Below are 22,656 nucleotides of genomic sequence, written 5' to 3' on the forward strand. Positions count from 1 at the left end.
GGGGTACGACAACTCCGAAAGTGTTAGGGCGGACTGAAAGTTTGATGGGTCCGTCCCAATTCCGAAGTTCGATCCAATGACGGTTAATGGCTCACATTTGAGACGGTCTGAGGAGGATTCGAGCTTTAACAAGGAGAAAGCAGTGGACTTCCAGCCTAAGTCCACGGATGCCGGCATGCGGAACCTAGAGGAGAGGGCTAAGGTACTTCTTACAGCCCCATATCCGGAGAGACTAGTGCCAACAAAGGAACAAGTATCTTACAGTAAGTTTGAAAAAGTTATTCGTAGCTTGAATGTGCAAGTACCCTTCCTTGAGTTGGTCAATCAAGTGCCTGCCTACACTAAATTCATGAAGCAACTCCTGTCTAAGAAAAAGTCGCTTGAACATGTTCACACTGTCGTATTAACCAAAGAGTCATGCTCTTTTAGTTGTCTCACACTGCACCCCATAAGCTAGAGGACCCGGGTAGCTTTTCTGTTCCTTGCAATATAGGTACCTTCTCTATTGAGAAGGCATTATGTGACTTAGGAGCTAGTATAAGCGTCATGCCTTTGAGTCTAGCTAGGAAGCTCAAATTGACTAGGTTCGTGTGAGATATGACATGAGATGGGCCGACCGTCTGCGGTCCAGCCAATAGGAGTCCTAGAGGACATCCCTGTCCAAATAGGGAAGTTCTTCTTCCCCGTCGACTTTGTTGTACTTGATATACCCATCATTTTGGGTAGGCCATTTCTGCACACTGCTGGTGCAGTCATAGATGTCGGTCTAGGAACCTTGACTTTCAAAGTGGGAAAGCATTCTATTGTCTTTGCCCAACCTGCTAAGAAAAAGGACCCCATGTGGCCTGTGACTTGTAACACGGTTTCTGAAAAGAAATCGTACTTTGTGCTTCCTGAATTGTCTGTCTCTATTACTACTTCTGTGTTAACCCCTCCGCCCCTGCATCGGGAGCAAAAAGGAGGAAGAATCATTGCTTTAGATGTTTAGGAGCTGGTTTGGGAAGGAAGTCTTTGCAAGTTGCTCCAATGTAAAGAAGTCTATCATTCAAAGAGGAGGTCTTGGTTGCCTGAGCTATGGAATTGATGAGGTAGTTGATGACAGAGCGGTCCATGACCAAAGAGTCTCGATTTGGATTTCGACAAGCCCGAAGAGATCCTCGACCGGGAGATGATGATAGTGTTGATCCGTTGAGCCATACGGACGTGGAAGCTAAGAAGGGTGCAACTGCTCAAATAAGCACCGTTGAGGCTACCTCTAGTAGCCAGAAGCCGACGAAGTGGGCCATACCATGGTCATTCTTGATCAACTATTAGTTGATCGAGCTCTTTATAAACTTCATTTTATTTGCTTTTGTTAGACACTTTTTATTGCTTTTGTGTGCGCGAAAACTTCGCATTTTTATTTTGCTTGCTTAGGATTTTATACGTTTGAGACTTTATTTTGGGTTTTGCGTAATCTTGGGCGCGTATTATTGTGCACTTGCAGGTTTTTAGACCTCATTGGCTCAAGTTATTGAGCAAATACGAAGAAATAAAGAGTACAGCAATACTTTCAGTCGATCGACTGGCTACATTGGTCGATCGACTGAGTTGCACTTTCCAGGAGCTACTGTTCCTGACACATTGGTCGATCGACTGCCATCCTTAGTCGATCGACCAAGGACGCTGCTGTACCTATTCACGACCTCTCCCCTGCTGTGTTTGGTCGATGTGCGGACTTAAGGGAGTTTTCTACTCCACTTTACTTTCTGACAAATTATTTATTTCTTCTATTTTCTAAATTGTGCACAATTTTACCGCTTCAAAATTGTGTTCTCGATTTTATGCGTGGGTTTTATTTGTCCTTCAGGTACCTTATTAGTAGCACTTCTAGCTACTGAAACCTCCTAGCTCACGCTGGTTTGGGGAGGTTTCCTTTGCTGCGCTTAAAGTCTTGTGAGTTCCTTACTTTTACTTCATGTTTTTTATTTTATTTCATTTTCCCGCAAATTCCCATTTCTCTTTTCTTCATTACATGATTTTGCACAATGGGGACATTGTGTTATTTGGTTTGGGGAAGGGTTTTGCGTCGCATATCATTTGCTTGCATTCACGTTTACATTCTGTTTTGCATTGTTCATTTCATTTTACATATATACGAAATTCAAAAAAAAAAAATTCAAAAAAAATTGAAAAATTTCCATAAAATGCACGTTTATTTTAGCATATAGGTCGAGTCGGAACGGTAGTATTTCAAGGATGATATTGCATTTTGCACCTGTTTTGCCTAAGCCTTGCTAGATTGACATGTTATTAGTAGAATCATATATGCATATCTACGAGTTTTCGTTGAATTATTTGCTGAACTTGAGACTTGACTTTGAAAATTGGCAAGCTACATCATATTTCTGAGATTTAGAGCCTATAACTGGTGACATCTATGACCGGTTTATTTAGGAATGTGATTAGTACTCCTTATGAGGCATGTCACATAAATGTGCATAAATATGAACTTAATCTGCTTAATACCTGTACGCATTCGGTCTGTGGTTAGTTGACACATGTGGTAGAGGTTTCCCCTTATTCGTTTTGCCCATGAACTCCACACTGCCAAAAATATCCTTTTTGTCCTAATTACTACATCCTGCATTTAGCCTGTCCTTTGTCAAGCTAGTAGTCTGTGTTCTTGGGGTTGTTACTCATTTTTGGTGGCATATGCTCTGTTGAGACGATATTGGGAAGATGAAAAGAAGGAAAGAAAGAAATAAAAAAGAAAAAAAAAAGAAAAAAAAAAGAAAAAAAAAGATGAAAAAAATGATTCGAAGAGAAAAAAAAGAGTTATGTACTGTTTAAGCAGTCGATCGATTGCCCCTTTTGGTCGATCGACTGGGGTTCGAGAAAAAGAGAGAATCAATTCGCATAATTCAAATCCTTATCTTTTGGCGATTTTTGCTCCCATGTATTATTCATATTTTATGGGGAGTTAGTTGATTACTTTTATCTCTGGAGATTGTGAGATTTGTGCTTGCTATAGCACCGTTCCATTTGTTTTTGAGCAAGAAGTTGGATGTTGCCATATGGTTCCGTTACGGTACTAGCTTGATCACCTGTACCTCCACTTTTCCATAAATGTTTTGCCTCTTCTTACCCATACCTCACATATCCACATATATACCTCGGCATGTGTCATGGTCTCTTGTTGGTTGGAATGCGTATGTACGGTTGTAGAGATTGCTTTCATATTAGACTGCAGGCATGTTCTTATAGGTCGTAGTTAGGTGAGCGTCATCACATTTACTTCTTTCTATCTTACATACACTCACCTGTGTTTATTGAGTGGTATGAGCGACCCGTGAGAGTCCAATTTGATAAGTCTCTACAGTTGACGGTTCAGTAGTTTTAACGGCTCCATAACTCGTTTGCATGATTCATTTGCTAATTGATTGTTGGTTGTGCATTAAATTGGTTTAGGCTTTACATGTTGCATTTCGCTCTGAGATTGAACTCGTTCCATTAGGTCATTAGATCGAGTCTAGTTCTTGCTTGGGGACAAGCAAGGATTTGGTTTGGGGAAGTTTGATGCGTGTCTTTTATATGATGTTTTACATCCCATTTTACACGCATTTCAGAGCTTATTCATGTAGTTTATGCTACAGTTCTCCCTATTTTCGTCTACTTCCGTATTTTTGTACATTATTGCAGAAATGTGAAGAATCCAGCGGAAATCGAGCTAAATCCGTCCTCGAGTATCCTGCATTGCATGTGACGTGAAGTATTCACCCGAGGAACGAACTTGGTGCGCAATTCAAGGCCCAAAAGACAAGTCCACGAGTTTATAGAAGTCAAGTAGCAGCTCAAGCCGTCGATCGACCACTGCCATCAGTCGATCGACCAACCATCGGGTTCCAGAAGCTACTGTTCATTGCTATTGATCGATCGACAGATCCTAGCGATCGATCGACCAAATTGCTATTCCAGACGAGAATTAAAAGACCGTGAATCTTGAAGCCCAAAGTTATGTTAGGTTTAGGAAATAAAGTTACGTTAGTTGCTATATAACGTAACCTAGAAACATTAGTTTAGCATTCAGTTTACATCGAAGTTTTTATCATTCAGTTTTACTAGTTCAATAATCAGTAATTTAGGGTTCTTAATTTTGTTATATACAAAATCGGTTTTCGGATCTTTCTTCTACAAATTCGTTCGGTACTATTCTGTTCTTATTTCAATTTATTGCTTTATTATTGTTCATAGATATAGATTTGCTAGTTAGTATCCCTAAAGCCAATTTATCGTTTTATGTTATTTGTTTATCTTACCGCATTAATCATGAATTCAGTAATTTTATGCCCTAGTATTATTGTTGTTATCACCTTCACCATGAGTAGCTAAATAGTTTGTGCTAGGATGTAGGCGAATTATGGCGTAGGCGGCGTAGTATTAAATTGGACTGAATTCGCGTGTCAGTCGATCGACCGCCATACCTGGTCGATCGACTGACCACGTGAGGTTACCTTTCGTTTTAATTGATTTTAATGTTGTATTTAACGAATCGAATGCATGCGACCAGTTAGATGCTTAATTTACGACTGACCCATTAGATCGAAAGATAGGGAAAGTTGTTTGATCACCAATTAAGATGACTAAACTGTGTTGAGATCGAAAGATAGGTATAGTTTAGACCGTTAGTCATTATTCAGGACGAGAGTCAGTATTAGTGATATTAGGGACCTATAGCGAGATCGAAAGATGCTATTTGTTAAGAGTGGACCGAGAGGACCTCTTGTTTCCCGCCTCACTTGTGTTCGATTTAGACCTGTTTAGTACGTTGCCGCCGAAGTTATAATAAACCGACCATCCTAGTACCCCTCCTTTATCTGTTTAATCCGTCTTTTTAGTTTATTGTCTTTATTTATTCTTAGCATTAGACCAATCCAATCAAACCCCCCCAACTTATTATTACCTTAGACTGAATTTAAACAACTAGGATTTACATCTGCCTCTCTGTGGTTCGACCCGACTGCCGCTAGCTATAGTTGTAGTTGGAAATTATAAATATTATTTTTGACACCTCACGACGGGTATCAATAACGTTACGAGTTAATTAAACTACTTGAAAATTGACGGACGATTTTGGAAGTAAAATTTACGTATCACATTGAAATTGATTAAAATGAGATACGGTCTGAGTAATCGGATTGTATCATTACTCAGATGAAATTATTGTTTAAGGAAATAATTAAATTGAATGAATTATTATAAATACAATTTATTGTGATTTGTAAATTGGTAAAATATTTTGGTACAAGTAATTATGAATTACTAAGTCGATTTTTTGTATATGACGTATTTTTATTAATACGTTGATTTTTAATATGTTAAAAATACATAACAAATTTATGTTACATATGACATGTGACATAAGACAAATTGACAAAAAATAAAATGGACTCTATTTTATGAAAGTGCCGAAATTAGGAGGAGGATTAGGCTAAATATTGTGTTTGATTAAGTTAATGGAAAACACAATCATTTTCCTAATAAGACTAGCCATGCACCTAGTTTACATTGTGAAGGTAAACTCTTGCATGCATTGGCTCACTCTCTTTTCTTCCCTCCTCTTTCCTACCCGGTTTTCCATAGGAAAATCTAAGGGTTTTTGCCTTATATTTTTGATAAAACAATACATAATGTTATTACTGTTACTACACAACTATTCATTCATCTTATCAAATAATTTTTAGAGAGATAAAAATTATTTTCTCCTTCCTTCCCTTTCTCCTACCCGGTTTTAGGAGCTAAGACCAAAATCATTTTGGGTCAATTTTCATACAAGATTAATATTGTACTAGTAACTATAATATTAATTTTATTAAGAGAAAGCTTTGGGTATAAATCCTTGGGAGAGATCCTACACTTGGGTCTTTGTTCATCCAAAAGGAAAGCTCAAGAACAAGAGAGAAAGGTGATCTCTCTTGTGCCCATATTAACCAAATTTCCAATGTAAGAACAAGGTTCTTCTTTATTTTGTTTAAATGTTTGCATGCATAAGATCATTAGTTAATTTTATGACAAATTAAATTAAAACATATATGAATATGTAAGTATATAGATCTACTTTTCCTTCAGTGGGTTCATCGACAACCTTGATGGACTCATCAACAAGCATGGGAGTTTCCACAACAACCTCTATTAGATCATCTTCAACCACCTTCGGTTGTTCAACCTCCATTTCCGGCTTGCTACTCTTTCTCCTTTTTATGAACACCCGGTCTTCCAACTCCCTACTCATCAAATGTATAGCATTTATAATCTTTGGGTTTTACTCGGTTTTACCCGGAAACCTACCATTTGAGGCTTGCAATTGACTCATTTGCGAAGCCAATTGAGAGATTTGATTATCCGTCATTCTTTGGGAAGCTTGCATTTGAGTCCTTAGTTGGTTGATAGAAGATGTTGTCTCCTCTTGCTTTTGGTTAGAGTGAGAAATGAATTGGGTTTGCGTATTCATCATTTGCTCCATATTTGATTTAGGTCGAGTAGCTTGTTGAAATGGTTGTTGAGGGGTTTGTTGGAAGGTTTGTTCAAATGCTTGTTGTGTGGGTGGGTTGAGTGGTTGGAATGGTGGCCTTGGTTGAAACGTTCTTCCTTGGAAACCCGGTGGACCTTGGTTAAAGGGTTGATTTTGTTTGTTGGCTTGGAAGTTTTGTGGTTTTGTTTAGAAAGTTTGGTTTTGCACATTTTGAGAACCATATGAAAAATTTGGGTGGGCTCTCATTCCGAGGTGGTATTGATTGTTGTTGAATGCTTTCCTTGCCGGACTCGATTCCCATATCCCATTCACTTGGTCCATACAATTACCCTCTCCCATCATCAAAAGACACTCATTTGGTGGATGTCCTTGATCTCCACAAATTTCACAACAATAAACTTGGTTTCTACTAGATGAAGAGTTGCTAGAGGTGTTGCTAGAGTTCAACAAAGCAACTTGTTGTTTGAGTTCCTCTATCAATCCCTTAACTTCCACATTGTGCCGACTCCACATTTGATTTCCCTTTCCTTTTGTGCAGGTCATTATTCCAATGGAAAGTCCGGGATGCCATCTCTTCGATAAGCTCCTTAGCCGTCTTGTGATCTATCTTGTCAAGTGCTCCTTTTCCCGAGCCGGAGTCTAGATTCATTTTCATCTTATTATTCAACCCCTCATAGAAGTTGTTTATCAATTCATCATCTCCGATCCCGTGATGGGGGCACAACCTTTGGAGTCCTTTATATCTTTCCCATGCCTCATAGAGAGTCTCGTCATCATGTTGAGTGAAGCCTTGAAGCTCACTCTTTATTCGTGTCGTTCTTTGCGGTGGAAAGTACTTGTTCAAGAAGGCCTTGGAGACATCGTCCAAAGTTCTAAGTGAATCGGGCTCACAACTCTTCAACCATTCCTTAGCACTCCCCCTCAAGGAATAAGGAAAAAGTCTAAGGCGGAGTGCATCCTTCGATACTCCATTTGCCTTATACATATCACAACTATCCAAGAAATCATTAAGGTGTTCATTAGGGTTTTCGGTCGCTCCCCCTCCGAATTGGTTTCCTTGGACTAGTTGCAATAAAGTAGCCTTCACATCAAAATTATTTGCTTATATAGGTGGCTTGGCAATACTTGGGTTTACCACCTTCTTTGGAGCCAAATTGTCCCTCATAGGAACCGCGGCCATTGTTGCTTCTTCGGGAATTCCAAATGGATTCTCAAAGCACTCAAAAGTATCCGGTTCTTCTAGAACGCCTTCCACTACTAAAGGTTCTTAGAAAATAGGAGTTTCTATCAATCCCCTTCTTTGGAGTGAATTAAGTCTTCTTGCGGTAGCTTCAATCTCGTGGTCAATCGGATGAATAGGTTGACCTCTTCGATTTCTCCTACTCATGCAAAAGCCTACACACTTAAGAAAAGGATTAGTAACACAAGACACTTAGTCTAAACTACAACAAAAACGATTAATATCTAGCCTTTGCTCCCCGACAACGGCGCCAAAAACTTGATGGTTCAAATCTTAACCTCGCAAGTGCACGGTTTGTCGTCGTACAAATTGAGGGTCGACTCCGCGAGGAGCTAGGGAGATTACTAATCGTCCTAATTCTTAGGCTTAGCTAAGTCAACAATAATAGGGTGGATAATTTAACTAGACAACTAAACCAATCAAATTAAAATGCAAATAAACTAATTATGAAAATTAAGCAAATGATACTTAAAGTTGTAATTCATGAGAATAAAAGGCCTCGGACTCGATTTTCCCCCAACAATCCATAATTTTCCGTCAAGATTCCCTAGGCTAGTCGTTGGGTAGGTACTTAAGGTGGAGATGGCTCTAACTCGCCTAAAACCCCCCTCTCGGGTTCGAAATAGGACACTAGCACTCCCGACCAACCCCCCTCTCGGGTTCGAAGATCGGTATCCCTAGCTTAACACCCGGTTACCCCGAAAACATGCATATCCCCAAGGTTCTATAACATTAGCTAAGGTCAATAAGCCTACATCAATTCCGGGTCATCCCACTCCTCCTCTCGGAGGTCGATTTCAAACCCTAGTCTAGAGGTGCCCTCCATTGGCTCTCCCTCTCGGTCTCAACCAAAGATAACAATATGACCAAACTCCGGGTATCCGATTCCCAACCTAACCAACTTTCGTTGGTGGACAAGGGTCACAAACCAACACTACCCAAAATTGATCAATTTATCAAAACAATCCTCTAGCCTATCCTTATTAATCCTCCCCAACAACAAGCCTTTGTGGGAATCAATCAAGCAAATTACTCATGTTGGGTCAAACCGAGTCCTAGTTAAAACACTACTCACTAATCATGGTTCTTAAGACAAAATAATTGATAAAGATGAATTCTTTAAGCATGAACATGATGTGAAAACGGATTCTACAATTAATCATGCAACAATTCAACAAATCTATGAGGAAAGACTAATTAAGTTAAGATGAAGAAGGATTAAAGCAAAACGACACAAACTTTAACACAAAAACCCAAAGACTCAATCTTTGGAAGAGAACAATAATGGTGAACAAGGAAAAGATGAACAAAAGAGAGAAAAATGAAAATCCAACAACAAAGAGAAGAATTCAAGCACAAACCATTAAACAAAACTTGAAGGAAAGTAAATGTAAACTAATGAAATTAAGGGAGAGAATTGTACCAATCTAATAGCAAAGGAAAGAAACTTGAATTGAGATAAGAATGGAGAAAATCTTCAATCTTCTTACAACCCAATTACTAGAACTAATAATATGCTAATTATTGAATGATTTAATCTAATTAGGGAAAGATTAACAAAGTAATTAGCAAAGATTCAAACTTGGGAATATAAATGATGTAGATCTAGGGTTGTGTGTCCCAAAAATTACAAAGTGGGGGTATATATAGTGTTTGCAAAACAAATGGAGGTGAACCGGAAGAGAAAAGGGCGAAATGAGCCGTCCCTTAGGGACAAAATCTGTCCCGGCCGGTACGGCTTGTCTGTCCCGGTGGGATGGACTTAGGGACGGACTCCAGTACTTGCTTCTTGTTTCTCTTCTTCCATACCGGTCATTGTCCCTAAGGGATGGCTAAAGAGACGACACTAGTTGCTTCATAACTCTTGCCTAAGGGACAAGGGGTCTTGAGAGCTCATCCAAAGGGTCTCCAAGTGAGCCGGGACCTCTCCTAAGCAAGGATTCCATACCCAAGTCCTTGCTCCATCCAAATGGCTTCAAAATGCACAAATTCCGTCCCACTTTGCCTTATTTCACCTACAAAGCATTATCTAAAGCCAAATGGACTAAAGGGAAACAATTTGTACCAAAAATTGCTCCAAAGAGCGGAAATGACATGTGATAAAGCATTAAATAAGCGGCAAAATGAGACAAAATAATCGCATGTCATCATCCCCCAAACCTAAATGTCACAGTGTCTTCATTGTGACGCCTACAGCATAGCAATCACACAAAACTTCCAGCAACTTAAAGGACACATCTAACAAAAGGAATTGAAAAGAAATAGATAATACAATAAAAGTAGATACAAGGGAAGAGAATACCGGGTAAGAGCGTATGAATTCCCCCAAACCAGGTGCAAAAATAGGGGAGAAAGATCAACCGCGCAAATCCTATCATCATCTGGCTACGATTTAAACCCTAAGAGAAGGATACTCGATCGAGCCTGCCAGCACTCGATCGAGTACTCATACGTCGAGTAAATTCCTGCATTTTAAAAACAAATGCCCATACAAGCCACAATCAATACAACTCAAAGCACGTAATAGTAAATAAAAAAGTAGCGCATGTGCTACACACAAACATAAGTAGCACCAATAAATAGTCCAAGCAAAGAAAATAAGCAATGAATAAAGTTCCGGCTCATGAAACTCAAAGTCTAAAATGAAATATGAGAAAGTATGTTCATCACTCTTCAAGTCATCATCATTTGGAAGGAGATAGGGTGCTTTATCCATCGTAGGAGCTTCATCAAGAACTTTGACGGGCTCCTCTTTAAAAATCTCGGCCTCCAAGGCATCCAAGTCAGCTTCTATGTCAACATCATCATCAAAGCTATAAACTGGCTCAAGATGAGGCTCATCTCCATAAATCAACTTCTCTATTTCATCTACTTCCTTGCTCCATGGATATAACGCAACAGCAGGGGCGTCACATTGATTCCTGTCAAAACATAAAGCAAAGGAATCATGAATAGAAGGATCAATAATATTAAGCATATAACAAGGAACTACTAAAAGGGGACGCTTTAAAACATTATCAAGAACAAATTTAATAGTGTCATCCCCAACTCTTAGTGTCAAACTGCCATCCCTAACATCTATGAGTGCTCCTGCAGTGTGAAGGAACGATGTACCTAGAATAATAGGGACTTGAGAGTCCTCAGCCATATCCATAACGACAAAGTCAACTGGAATGAAATACTTCCCTACTCTAGCTGGTACATCCTCTAAGACACCCATAGGCCTCTTTAAAGATCTATCACCCATTTGCAAGGTCATATTAGTGACACGTAGTTGACCCATATTTAACTTTTTGCAAATTGAATACGGCATAACACTAACACTAGCCCCTAAATCGCAAAGGGCTTTATCAATAGCTATACTACCAATATGACAAGGAATAGACAAAACTCCCTGGATCCTTAAGCTTAGGTGGTGGGTTAGCTTGTAATGCGGCCGCGCACTCCTGAGTGAATGCTACTGTCTCAACTTCATCAAACGAGCGCTTCTTTGACAAGATTTCTTTCAAAAACTTAGCATACGCCGGCACTTGAGTGACCAATTCAGTAAAAGGAACACTCACTTGAAAATTCTTCACTACCTCCATAAACCTCCCAAATTGTTGTTCGAGCTTATATTTATGCAATCTTTGTGGAAAAGGTAGTTGAATTTTGATTGGCTCGGCTTCTTTTGCTTTAGAAGTACGTTTGGAAGCATTATCACCAGTTACAGGATTGACTTGATTGAGTCCAGTAGTCACTCGATAGAGTTCAGGGGTGACTCGATCGAGCCTTGTGTGCACTCGATCGAGGAACCTGCTTTTGTCCAATGTCGTAGATGAAACAATAGAAATTTTGTCAACTGAGGGGGTGCCTCGATCGAGCCCATGTAGTACTCGATCGATCATAGTGGTTCCTTGATCGATCCTTGGTCTACTCGATCGAGTATCTTCTGCAGTTCCATCTTTTTTACTTTTCTCGCTTTTCTTCACATCTCGTGTTTCAGTTTCGTCAACTTCTTTTTCATCGTCACTTAGCTCCAAATTACCCAATACCTTAGGATTCATACAAGGAACCGCATCTTCAACAATGGGCACATCCGAAATTTGGTCAGTAGTACCGCTCCTCAAGGAAATAACATTAACTTGCTCATGTGGTTGTTTACCTTGAGGAGGAAGATTGCCGGACTGTTTTGAGAGATTTTGAACCACTAACTGAGCAACTTGAGTATCCAACATCTTGTTGTGAGCTATTAGTTCGGAAATATGAGCCGTTTGCTTTTGTTGAATCATCAAACTTTGTTGCAATAAAGCTTTCATCTCAGCCATCTCAGTACTTGGAGCTTGAGGTGGAGGTTGCATCTGTTGAAAACCTCCTTGATTTTGCCGAACAAAGTTTCCTTGTGGTTGATTACCACGATTTGGAGGAATAATATAAGCATTCTGCGGTGGGGCTTGAGCAAATACATTCTGACTCCTTTCAGGGAATAAGTTAGAATAAGGAGTATCTTGCTTGAAAGACTGGAAAGCATGGACTTGTTCAATGGTACTCTTGCACTTGGCCGCAGTGTGGCCATCAATCCCACATCTCTCGTAGGACACCTCTTTTTGAACCATATGAACCGTCTCTTGCTTATTACCTAAAGACTGGGTAGTCTTCAACTCGGCTATTTGAGCCGTTAAAGCCTCCAGCTGTGCCGCAATAGCATTGTCTGAACCACTTCCTCTCTTACTTCTTCTGGGGTTACCATACTCAGCAGTGTGAGTAGCTATCAGATCAATCAACTTCCAAGCATTACTGTCATTAGTATTATCCTAGAATCTCCCATTAGCAGCGGAATCAAACAAAGCTCTGTGATCGTCATACAACCCGTTGTAAAACTGGTTGCAAAGAAACCAAATCTGGAAGCCATGATGGGGAACAGATCGAACTAGCCTTTTGAAACGAACCCAGGCTTCATTAAAATCCTCAGTAGGACCTTGTTTAAAACTCGTGATCTGGCTTCTAAGAGCATTAGTCTTCTGCGGTGGAAAATACCTCTTGTAGAATGCAAGAGCTAGTGAAGTCCAGTTACTAATTGCGTCGGTCTCCATGTAACACCCCAACTATCCGGCCAAGATAATTGGAGCGTTATCATCTCGGTTTCCCGAGGCAGTGAAATCAGAATTAAAATTAAGAAACTTTATTAAATAAATAACAAGTTCAGTTATTACAAACGTGAGCTAATAAATGAAATACAACTCGTCTATGACTATGCCGTCTACCTAGTGACTATGTACTCGACTCCAAAGTCCGTAGCAAGGCCCGAATCCCGATTACGCCAATAAAAAAACCTATACTTAACCTGCTCCCCATATGACCAAGGAATATCATATGGATCGACACAGGCCACCCGAAAAGAGACAGGTGACAAACACAGACACACAAACGTTAGTTTCAATAAACAAATGAAAGATGACACGACTCAAGTGCAAACATGCAATATGACTACTAATGTAAATGAGCCGCCAACAAACCACCGCCACCACCACAATACCGGGACACGCCCAGACATACCGACAACCGCACTGGTACCGGGACACGCCCAGACATACCAACAACCATAAACAGGTACCGGGACACGCCCAGACGTACCGGGTCTGGAAGCCAACCGAATCCCCTGCTAGACGTCGTGTCTCAACCACACGCGTCCCTCCAAACTCAAGCCATTAATGTGCACATCCCTCTTGGAGTAGGAAGCTCCAAGAGGCGACTCAAGCGTAAGACGGTCTCCCAACCGTCTTGCGTCTCTAAACAACAACAACAACAACAACAACAACAACAACAACAACAACAACAACAACAACGACAACCACAACAAAAACAACAACAACTACAACTACTACAACAACTACTACAACAACAATAACAACAACAATAAATCCTCCAACACATGTGATACTAACCAATGCATGAACCACAACCAACATATCATAATCCTCCTCTTAATAATGTGATTACCACTAAACATATTATAATGCAAATACCCTAATTATGCAAGACTAACTACAACATAAACATAAACAACTCCACATTATTGAAACCGAGTAGGATTAACCTACCTTTTAGCAATCTCCTTAAGCTACTCGAATCCGGACCGAAACCGTCTCAAGGAACCGTCTCATCCTATACAAACTATATAATAACTATCACAATACTTCCTATACTAATATACACTACAAAGCCCCTTATTATTACCCCTTAATTACCCCAAATACACATACTAATTGCTAATAAAGTACCCATAACGAATTCCCCCAAAAGTTAGGGTTTAAAAGACTAGAAAAGGAGAGATCTTTACTTACTAGGTGAAGGAGATGAAGAGGAAGGTGGTAGATCTTCTAATCCAAGCTTGAATCCCAAGTAGAAGGTGTTTGTGAGGGTTTTAAAGAGAGGGGAGGGAGTTTGGAGAGATAACGAGGAAGGTGAAAATGATTTTAGGGTTAGGGGTGAAAGGGATTAAATCCCGTGTTCTGAAAACAGCGGCACTCGACCGAGTGCCAAGTCCACTCGGTATTGTGGACTCATTCGGCCGAGTAGCACTCCACTCGATCGAGTCGACTCACTCAGTCGAGTGTACCCTTCACTCGACCGAGTGGACCCACTCGAACCGCTACAACGCCACACGGTCAAGTCCAGGTCTAGTGTAAGGCTATTCTTTCCTTCCGAGTGATCTTTTATTGGTCTAAAGGTCCTCTCACGCGTCCTCAGATATAGGTACAGGTCCCATAAAGGTCGGGTATTACACTCCATATCCAAGTCACGTAGCCATTCTGCTGCATCATCGCTCAGAGAGAAAGGAAAGAGAGTCTGTTTGACTTGATCTTGAGTCACCCCAGCAGTCAAAAGAATAGAACAACAATATATAACAAATTTCTCCATGTGCTTGGCGGGGTCCTCTCCAGCTTTTCCTCCAAATAAATTTCTCGCTACCAGGCTTATGTAAGAAGGCTTGATCTCAAAGGTCCCTTTATCATTGGTAGGGAGCTTAAAGCCTTTGGGAATAGAATCAACCGTGGGTTCGAAATGACTTGCCAAGGTCGGCATCTTTGATGTTGTAGGAGTAACGGGTGCAGAAATAAGTGTGTCCTCTTCAAAGGATGAATCTTCTGCGAAGGTATACCGCTCGTAGTCAAGTATACTCAAGTCTTCCACCTGACTTACTTCTCTTTGAAATTTTCGTCTATAGCGAAAAGTCTTATCTGGCTCGGGATCAAAAGGTACAATCTCCAACCTGTGAGACCTGGGCATACACGAAAACAACAAGAAAAGATCAAACTGTTTCAAGAAACTGATGCTCCCTGAGACAAAAGACAAAAATAAACAAAAATAAACAGAAAAATTGTTGCTAGCCCGGCAACGGCGCCAAATTTGATAAGGTTATTTTCATTCGTTGGCCTATCAAAATAAATCCTAAATTACTACTAACTGATAGCTAGTGGCAAGAAAGGGTCGAATCCACAGGGAGGCGAGGTAATTAATCTAGTTTGTTTATATTTAAGTTCGTCTTAAAGGTAGTAGTTTTATGGGGTTTGATTTCTAATAACTAATTGCGATGTAAATAAAGACAAATTCAATAATAATAAAGAGTCTAGGGATCGGGTCACTAGGTGGTCATCCAAGGGTAGGATTCAATTCATTGATTAAACAATTTATATTGTTGAAAGTCATATGATCGGTCAATTCTAATATGTCTTTTTAGATCTAAACTTAACATGTGATCGCTATTATTAAGTCAGTCTAATTCAATTATCGTGGCCTATACTAGTCTTAACCCGGTCGGTAATAATCCTAGTTTGTGCAAGACTAATTAACCAATTCTGATCAGTAATCAATTAACTGGATGTAAGACGATAATTGAACAACAATCAAAAGCAATTTAACAATCAATTCATTAGTTAACCCTTTTCTAGAAACCTAGATCCTCTTTCACCCTAGATAAAAAAATTAGCTACTCATACTAAAGGGAAGAACAACAATAGCAATAATGAGAAACATGATGAATAACAATAAAAGATGAATAACGAATGAATAATAATTATTGAAAAAAGATTAATACCGTAATGAAGAAGAAGAAAGATATAGATCTGAAAACAAGAGCAATCAAACTAAACTAAGAGTTTTCTAGGGTTTTAGAAGTAAAATAAAGCGTAAATAAACTTAGGGTACGAATTGGGTATTTATAATAAAACATAACCGACTTAAGGAAATTGCGGAAAATTCTGGAAATAATAGGATCCTCGATCGAGCCTATGGCCACTCGATCGAGTACACAACATCCTCGATCGAGCCTATGCTTAGTTGATCGAGGAACCACCCATCTTCAGCTCTTTTCCTCGTGTTGTTTTCTTAACTTCTCTTCCTTCATTCTTATGGATTCCCGTGCCATACTTCGTGTATTCCTTCATGCCACTCCGCGATGCCCACTTCATTCATTTGCTCCTCAAATGCATCATTCCTGCATTAAACATCATTCCTGCAATAAGTAACAACATTCTAACATAAAAGGCATGTATTTAATATAATTTAGCACGAAACCGTATCAAAAGTAATTAAGGGGAGGCATAAATATGCATATAATTATGACTCATCACTTACAATTTCGAGCCGGTCAACGTGGGGGTGTCTTTGGAATCGTTATGTGTTTGGAGAATGTGTGTGGTACTAGGAATTGTGGTTTGTATGAAATTGTTGGATGAAATGAGAAGGTGAATTGTGTAGTTGAACATGATAGACTTTGAGTATGATATGTGATTTATTACTTGTCTTTTGAAAAGGGTAGTGAAGTGTTGAATATAGAATCACATGTTTAAGTATGTTATCGTACATATATACCTCGTTTTTGGCATGACTCGACCGAGTAGGGGATACTCGGCCGAGTAACCAAGCACTCGATCGAGTGTTCGTTGGTGTGTGCGTAACAGTAGCTACTGGTTGTGATCACTCGACCGAGTAATAGTTGTACTCGACCGAGTATGTTCTATGTGTTTTTGACGTTGGCTACTGGAGTGGAATACTCGGCCGAGTAGTAGCATTACTCGACCGAGTAGTCAATACTCGATCGAGTACTTCACCATACTCGGTCGAGTGCTTCTTTGGCGGAGGGTGTTGTTTATTTTCAGCTGTAGGCTATGTGCTTAGTTTTCCTTGCTTTTATCAGCTCAAAATGCCGCTAAAGAGATCCGCAACATACATCCAAGCCACTGAGATGACTATGGATGAGGTCGCCCATATGATTGAGCAGCAAGATGCGCTCATGGAGGCCCTCAAGAACGTAGGAAAGGAAAGTGAAAAACCGGTGGACGCATACCCCTCGACTTATGAGGGCACTGGCGAGCCAAAGCTGCTCGATAACTGGCACCGTGAGATGGAGAGTCTTCTTGAGGTTTTGAAGTGTCCGGCGGAGATGGTAGTAGAGCAAGTGGCGTACTACCTAAGAGGTGAGGCTGGGGTTTGCTGGCAGAATGTGAAAGAGGATGCCAGAGCATACTACAAGGACCAGGGATACGATGTTATACCGTGGGCAGGTCTCAAGAGCGCCATGAGGGAGCATTTTGTGCCGGAGCACATCCGTCACAAGCTGAGGGCTGAGTTTCATTCCTTCACCATGACGGATGATATGACTGTCATGTAGTACTATCACTAGTAGAAAAAGTCTCATTGACATTGGTTATTTTACCCCATTTACATCGCTTTTGTGGCGATGTTTCTGGGGGCGACGTATTTAGTATTTTTACCTTAACATCGTTTTTAGAACCGATGTAAATAGTATACAATAACATCGGTTATAAGTGAAAACCGATGTTAATTGTGTTTCAATTACATCGGTTTTGGTCTAAAACCGATGTAAATAGTATATTATTAACATCGGTTATAGGTGAAAAGCGATGTTAATAGTGTCTCAATTACATCTATTTTGGTCTAAAACTGATGTAATGTAAATGACAATCTTATACTACACGATTCTACATCGGTTTTGGTCTCAATTACATCGGTTTTGGTCTAAAACTGATGTAGTATGAAACTAATGTAGTATGTTTCAGGTTCGCAAATGACGATTTACTCATAACCTATTTGTGAATTTTACACTATTAGGGACCTGCAAAATGAATCAATATATAAATAGTAACCCTGCATCTCATTCCTTCCAACAATTCAAACAGAACTATATATTTATTATACCAAAAAAATATCATAGCGTATACAATTCCGTCGCATTCATGCATAAAGTAGTCTAAGACACTATACTACACGCTTCTACGACGCAAAATGTGTATTTTCAATTACAAATTCTAGAAATCTAAACCATACATACTCTAGACGTTCTTTCAACAATAAAGCAACCAAAGCTCTCGAACATCGTTCATTTGTCCAATTGTCATTTGCGAACCTGAACCACACTACATAAAAGAACAAGGATTAGGAAGAGGTACACACTTAGAAAATACGAACAATATCTATACATAAAAATTCTATACGAACAATATCTATACATAAAAATTCAAATAGTTCGAGACAATAGATCAATATACCTTTACTATGTCGTCCGATCTGATGATGCGTAACGTACGGTAATATCATACATGCACTTCATAACATAATAACCGCACTCGTAACTCTGCGGGTGTTGAGGGCACTACATTTATACAAAATTAAGAGTAAGCAAGCAGTCGACAAGGGCAATAACAGTATACAAGAAAAAGTTCCTATATTCATATGAAGCGCGAGTACCATACTACAAATTACTATTGAGAAACATATATATCTTACGAGTACCATTTGTGTTGTGAGAGTGAGAAATAGAAAAGCTATTATTTTATTTTCACTCATTTGAATAGTTAGTTATCTACTTATCTTCACATCTGTAATTATGAATTTAGATCTTATTACTCTCGGTCTGTAAAAGGAGAACAAATAAAATCTCTCACTACAAACTTTCTGAACAATAAGATTAAAACTGATCAACAACTTAAGGTGTCCGTTTTAACCTTGTGAATCACACTATACACATTGAGCATTATAGAATACTAGTTTAATTATCTTAAACCTGATCTTTAGAAGAAAATGATAAACGCATGAGATAAAAAAAAAAGGTGTCAGCTTTAACCTTGTGTAAACCAAATGCAGTTATTAGTAACCTAGCATCACTAACTTAGAAGTCCTTGATATACCCTACAAATAAGTAACAGACCACCTCGTTTAGAACAATTATGGGACCAAACTTCTGTTGCTAACGAGAGAATAAAAAACAAAAATCATTCATGATCCTGGATCAATGATTAAAATACACAAAGTTTCAAGTTTGTGTTTGACCGTGAACTACCAAGTTTGTCATATTTTCAAACTAGCTTGGTTAGTACTTAATACCATGACGACAATCTTCGAGCAACTCCGACTTCCACCATGGGTCCTAAAATAAAAATGCAGGGAATTTGTCTAGTTTTCAATTAACCATATCAAACAAAGGATGATGTGCTGTGTTACTTCGACAGTACACCTTAACAAAGTGTCCCACCTAGCACTTGCATCCAAGTTGGATAACATAAATATTGGGTTAAGATACAAGGAGGAATAGAAGGAAACTCACAAAGTTACGAGTTCGACTGGTACCAAGAACCACCAGATTGATCATATTACCAATCAAGTAGGCAGTGAGGCCAAGATTGAAGAGCATATAAAAGAGGACAAAGATCATCTCCCTTATATTAATAGGGTGAAGATCACCATAACCGGTAGTTGAAAGCGTGGTGATGGACCAATATATTGTTGTGACATACAAGTGCCCTAGATTCGCGGTACGGAAATCTGCTATTTGAAGCGCTTCAATGTCTTTGTCGGGTCTGGATATGGGATGCCAGAGTGCCATGTAGTAGTAAAAGAAGCAAGCACAATGAACCGCAAATAGGGTCACCTACATTCACATAATAATCAAGCTCAATTTGTAACATTTCCACAGTAAACTCTTTATCTAAAAATTTGAAAAGAACAAATGGCTCAAAAACTCGAGTACTCACAAACACAAGATATTAAATCAGATGTACAAACCGTGGTATATAATAATCTCATTAGTAAGATTAGTCCGTTAACAATTAGCATGATTACCACAATCCTTAAACATAAACGGAGCATAATATATTTTCTTTTTAACAGATAATTAAAAATACTCCGTAAATTTAAACGTTAGAGTTAAATACGTATGTAAACATTATTGTTATGTCACAGACCTTGCGATTAAAAACGCAGCTGAACTAGATGTCACAGATTTGGTGTTTGAAAATTGAAAGGTAAATTTCACCAAGACACCATGTACTAGCACATAAAGATACGTAGGTGCTTCATTCTGTAATATCACATCTTCTTTGGGTGGATAGTACTCCGCCTTAATTTTAAAAACCTTATTGGAAAAAATATTCATAGCATTTCAGGATCCCTTTAACGTGGTTCATGTTCATAGCTAGGTTTACCGGACAAAAGGAGGAACAAATTTAATATGGGAGAGGTCGTATAGATTACGCCAGTTCCTGAACAAATCTATTAGAGAACAGATAACTCTTACGAAGTTATGAGTGATTCAAACTACGAGGGTATAAATAAGATACTCTCAACAAAACACACCCTATAACAAAAGATGGAATTTATCAATTTGGTTGTCTAAACTTAATATTGGAATTTATCAATTTCATTGAAAATATCTGCCAGCCTGTCCCTGGAGCACTATAGTTTTACTCCATACAAGCATCTTCAACTAAGGCACTAGATGCAACCGTCTTCAACTAAGGCACTAGGTGCAACCTCCTTGATGCGCTATTTTTTCCTGGGCATTATTATTGCCAGGGAGAAGCCAAAAGTGCTAATATGTACAAGTATGTTGCATAATAGAAAATCAAAAACCTAGAATAGAAAATTTACCTAAGAATCCCAAATCAGTTTGAGTTGAAAATAGAAAAAGAGAAATTAGCAAACAAGTGACCAAATCCATAGACTTGTCACAGCTTTAGAAACTTTTTACAGTTGCGGAGTTGATTATGTCAATGAACTCAGGCTGTATGAAAATGACAGAAGATACAAGTACTAGCAGCCAAACAGGAAAGATTTTGACAAGATATGGTAGAATTTATCGAAGATATATTTACCTTCAAAGAGGCGACACCAACCAAAAATCCATCCACATCCGGCTTAGCAGCTAGCTCCTTGCAATATGCACCACTCACTGAACCTGCACTCACCAAAATATTGTAGATAAATGTAAGGAACTGATATTTCTACAAGAGTATGAACTGTTCCACAATTTCCACTAAGTCGAAGATTTTTGGTTTATTTGGCGTAGATAATTGGCTGTGATATTTATAATTGTGAATTCGAACTCATTCAATGAGATTAACAATGGAATTTTCATCACGGGTCATCCCGAAACATCTCAATGTTGCTAACACAATGATAAGGTTGTGCACATTTGATGCTCTAAGTATTAGCATGCCTTAAACAAGAGACTTTAAAGCATTGGGGTAATGTTGTAGTATGAAACTGTGCGATAAATGAATAAATGTCGGAAATGAACTTATCGTAGATTGGATGTTACTTTAGTATATTTCATGTTGAAATATGGACACTCTAAGCCTAAAGGAAAGAGGGTTCAAGACTTTCAAGACGGTACTCTAATATGCTTAACAAAAAAGATGATAAATGTAGTTGAAAATAGAAAAGTCGAGTTAAACTAGCAGCTAAGTAGTAACCCCATACCTGAATACCATCAAATGCAAATATGCAATTTATTTGGTGGATCACCCATACACGTTTCGAAACAAATTGAGTAAATAACGAGCAGAAACCAAAGAACCATCAAACTCAGTTTCAATTACCCGTGACGGCTGTGAGCATTCCTGTTGAACCCTGTCCAGCTTCGTAGATTCCTGAGAAGAATCTACATAGCAAACACATGTGATTATATGAACAAGTAGATGAGTAACATAACTCTTCTCGTGGTAGAAGTGGACGCTTGCATTTTTACCAATAGACAGAAAGAAAAGCAAACAAACCTTTGTAGTCGATCACAGACTTGGAATTTGGCAACTCCCTATTTAATCGGTTATTTCTAATGATAGCCTGTATGACAGATCGACTAATTCTTCTTGACGTATCAAGTTTCTGCTCGCCGTATTTGTCGGAAGAACTTGATGCACTATTGATATTTTTACGACTACACGGGACAGTTTTATCGGAAACTAGGGGTAAGAAGTCAATAGTGAATAGTTGAACCTAATAACTAGAACACATCAAGGCCCAGGCCATTACCTTCAAATGATTTTCTGAGAATTTTCTAAAAAATGTAGTTCCTTGGAAAAGAACAAATGGATATCTTAGTAATTCTCTTTGAACATAATCTGGCATTTCCATGAAACCAAATGTCGAAACCCAGGTCTCACTTAGCGTAGCTATATACCTGGTAGGACCAGTCTTTCAACGCCCAACTCAACAAGCATCTGAAAAGGAACAAAATGGATGTTTGCCATTTAACAGAGGAAAACCATGGTAATAGAAATGTTAATTGGGTGACAAAATTTGCATTTATAAGAGGGTTTAAGGGACGTCTGTATCAATACCTAATTTCTAATCACTCAAAGGCAGAAATAAAACTGAACCTGCTCAAAGAAATTACCTTTTCTAGCTCATGTAGAAGCAGAAGACATATTCCCTGATGGCGATACTTGAAAGGTGTAGCTATTAGCGGCATCTCGACAACGTTTTGACCATGGATTCTGAATGCAATGTAAGCACCAAAATGGAATGTCACACATATATTGAACAAACCAGGCAAAAAACAATAGCTATACAGGAAAAGCATGACATAAATGGATTCAGCATGTTATCTCACATAGCAGGGCTCTCT

At 39.0% G+C, this 22,656-nt stretch overlaps 1 protein-coding gene and 1 non-coding gene across 6 annotated transcripts; one reads left to right on the forward strand and one right to left on the reverse strand.

Moving 5' to 3' along the window:
- Positions 1 to 12,635: 12,635 nt before the first annotated feature.
- LOC141625499 (small nucleolar RNA R71) lies at positions 12,636 to 12,742 on the forward strand. The gene has a single exon (XR_012535278.1). It is a non-coding gene; the product is annotated as a small nucleolar RNA R71 (small nucleolar RNA).
- A 5,172-nt stretch (positions 12,743 to 17,914) lies between these two features.
- LOC141621253 (potassium channel AKT1-like) lies at positions 17,915 to 21,935 on the reverse strand. Of its 5 annotated transcripts, none has more exons than XR_012532170.1 (6): positions 21,629 to 21,935; positions 20,903 to 20,985; positions 19,357 to 19,680; positions 18,877 to 18,941; positions 18,302 to 18,405; positions 17,915 to 18,169 (listed from the first exon to the last, which is right to left on the reverse strand). XR_012532170.1 is itself a non-coding variant. In XM_074437896.1 (6 exons), exons 2-5 carry the CDS (start codon positions 21,645 to 21,647, stop codon positions 18,307 to 18,309), a joined length of 525 nt encoding a protein of 174 aa, XP_074293997.1. In that variant the 5' UTR covers positions 21,648 to 21,690; positions 21,806 to 21,935; the 3' UTR covers positions 17,915 to 18,169; positions 18,302 to 18,306. The 5 variants fall into 5 exon arrangements, 4 of the variants coding, with proteins under 4 accessions (XP_074293997.1, XP_074293994.1, XP_074293996.1 ...); XM_074437896.1 differs by lacking the exon at positions 18,877 to 18,941 and having other exon boundaries at positions 21,629 to 21,690; positions 21,806 to 21,935; XM_074437893.1 differs by lacking the exon at positions 18,877 to 18,941.
- Between the last annotated feature and the right edge of the window lie 721 nt (positions 21,936 to 22,656).

The sequence above is a fragment of the Silene latifolia genome, chromosome X (assembly GCF_048544455.1).
Source record: "Silene latifolia isolate original U9 population chromosome X, ASM4854445v1, whole genome shotgun sequence".
NCBI classification, from domain to species: Eukaryota; Viridiplantae; Streptophyta; class Magnoliopsida; order Caryophyllales; family Caryophyllaceae; genus Silene; species Silene latifolia.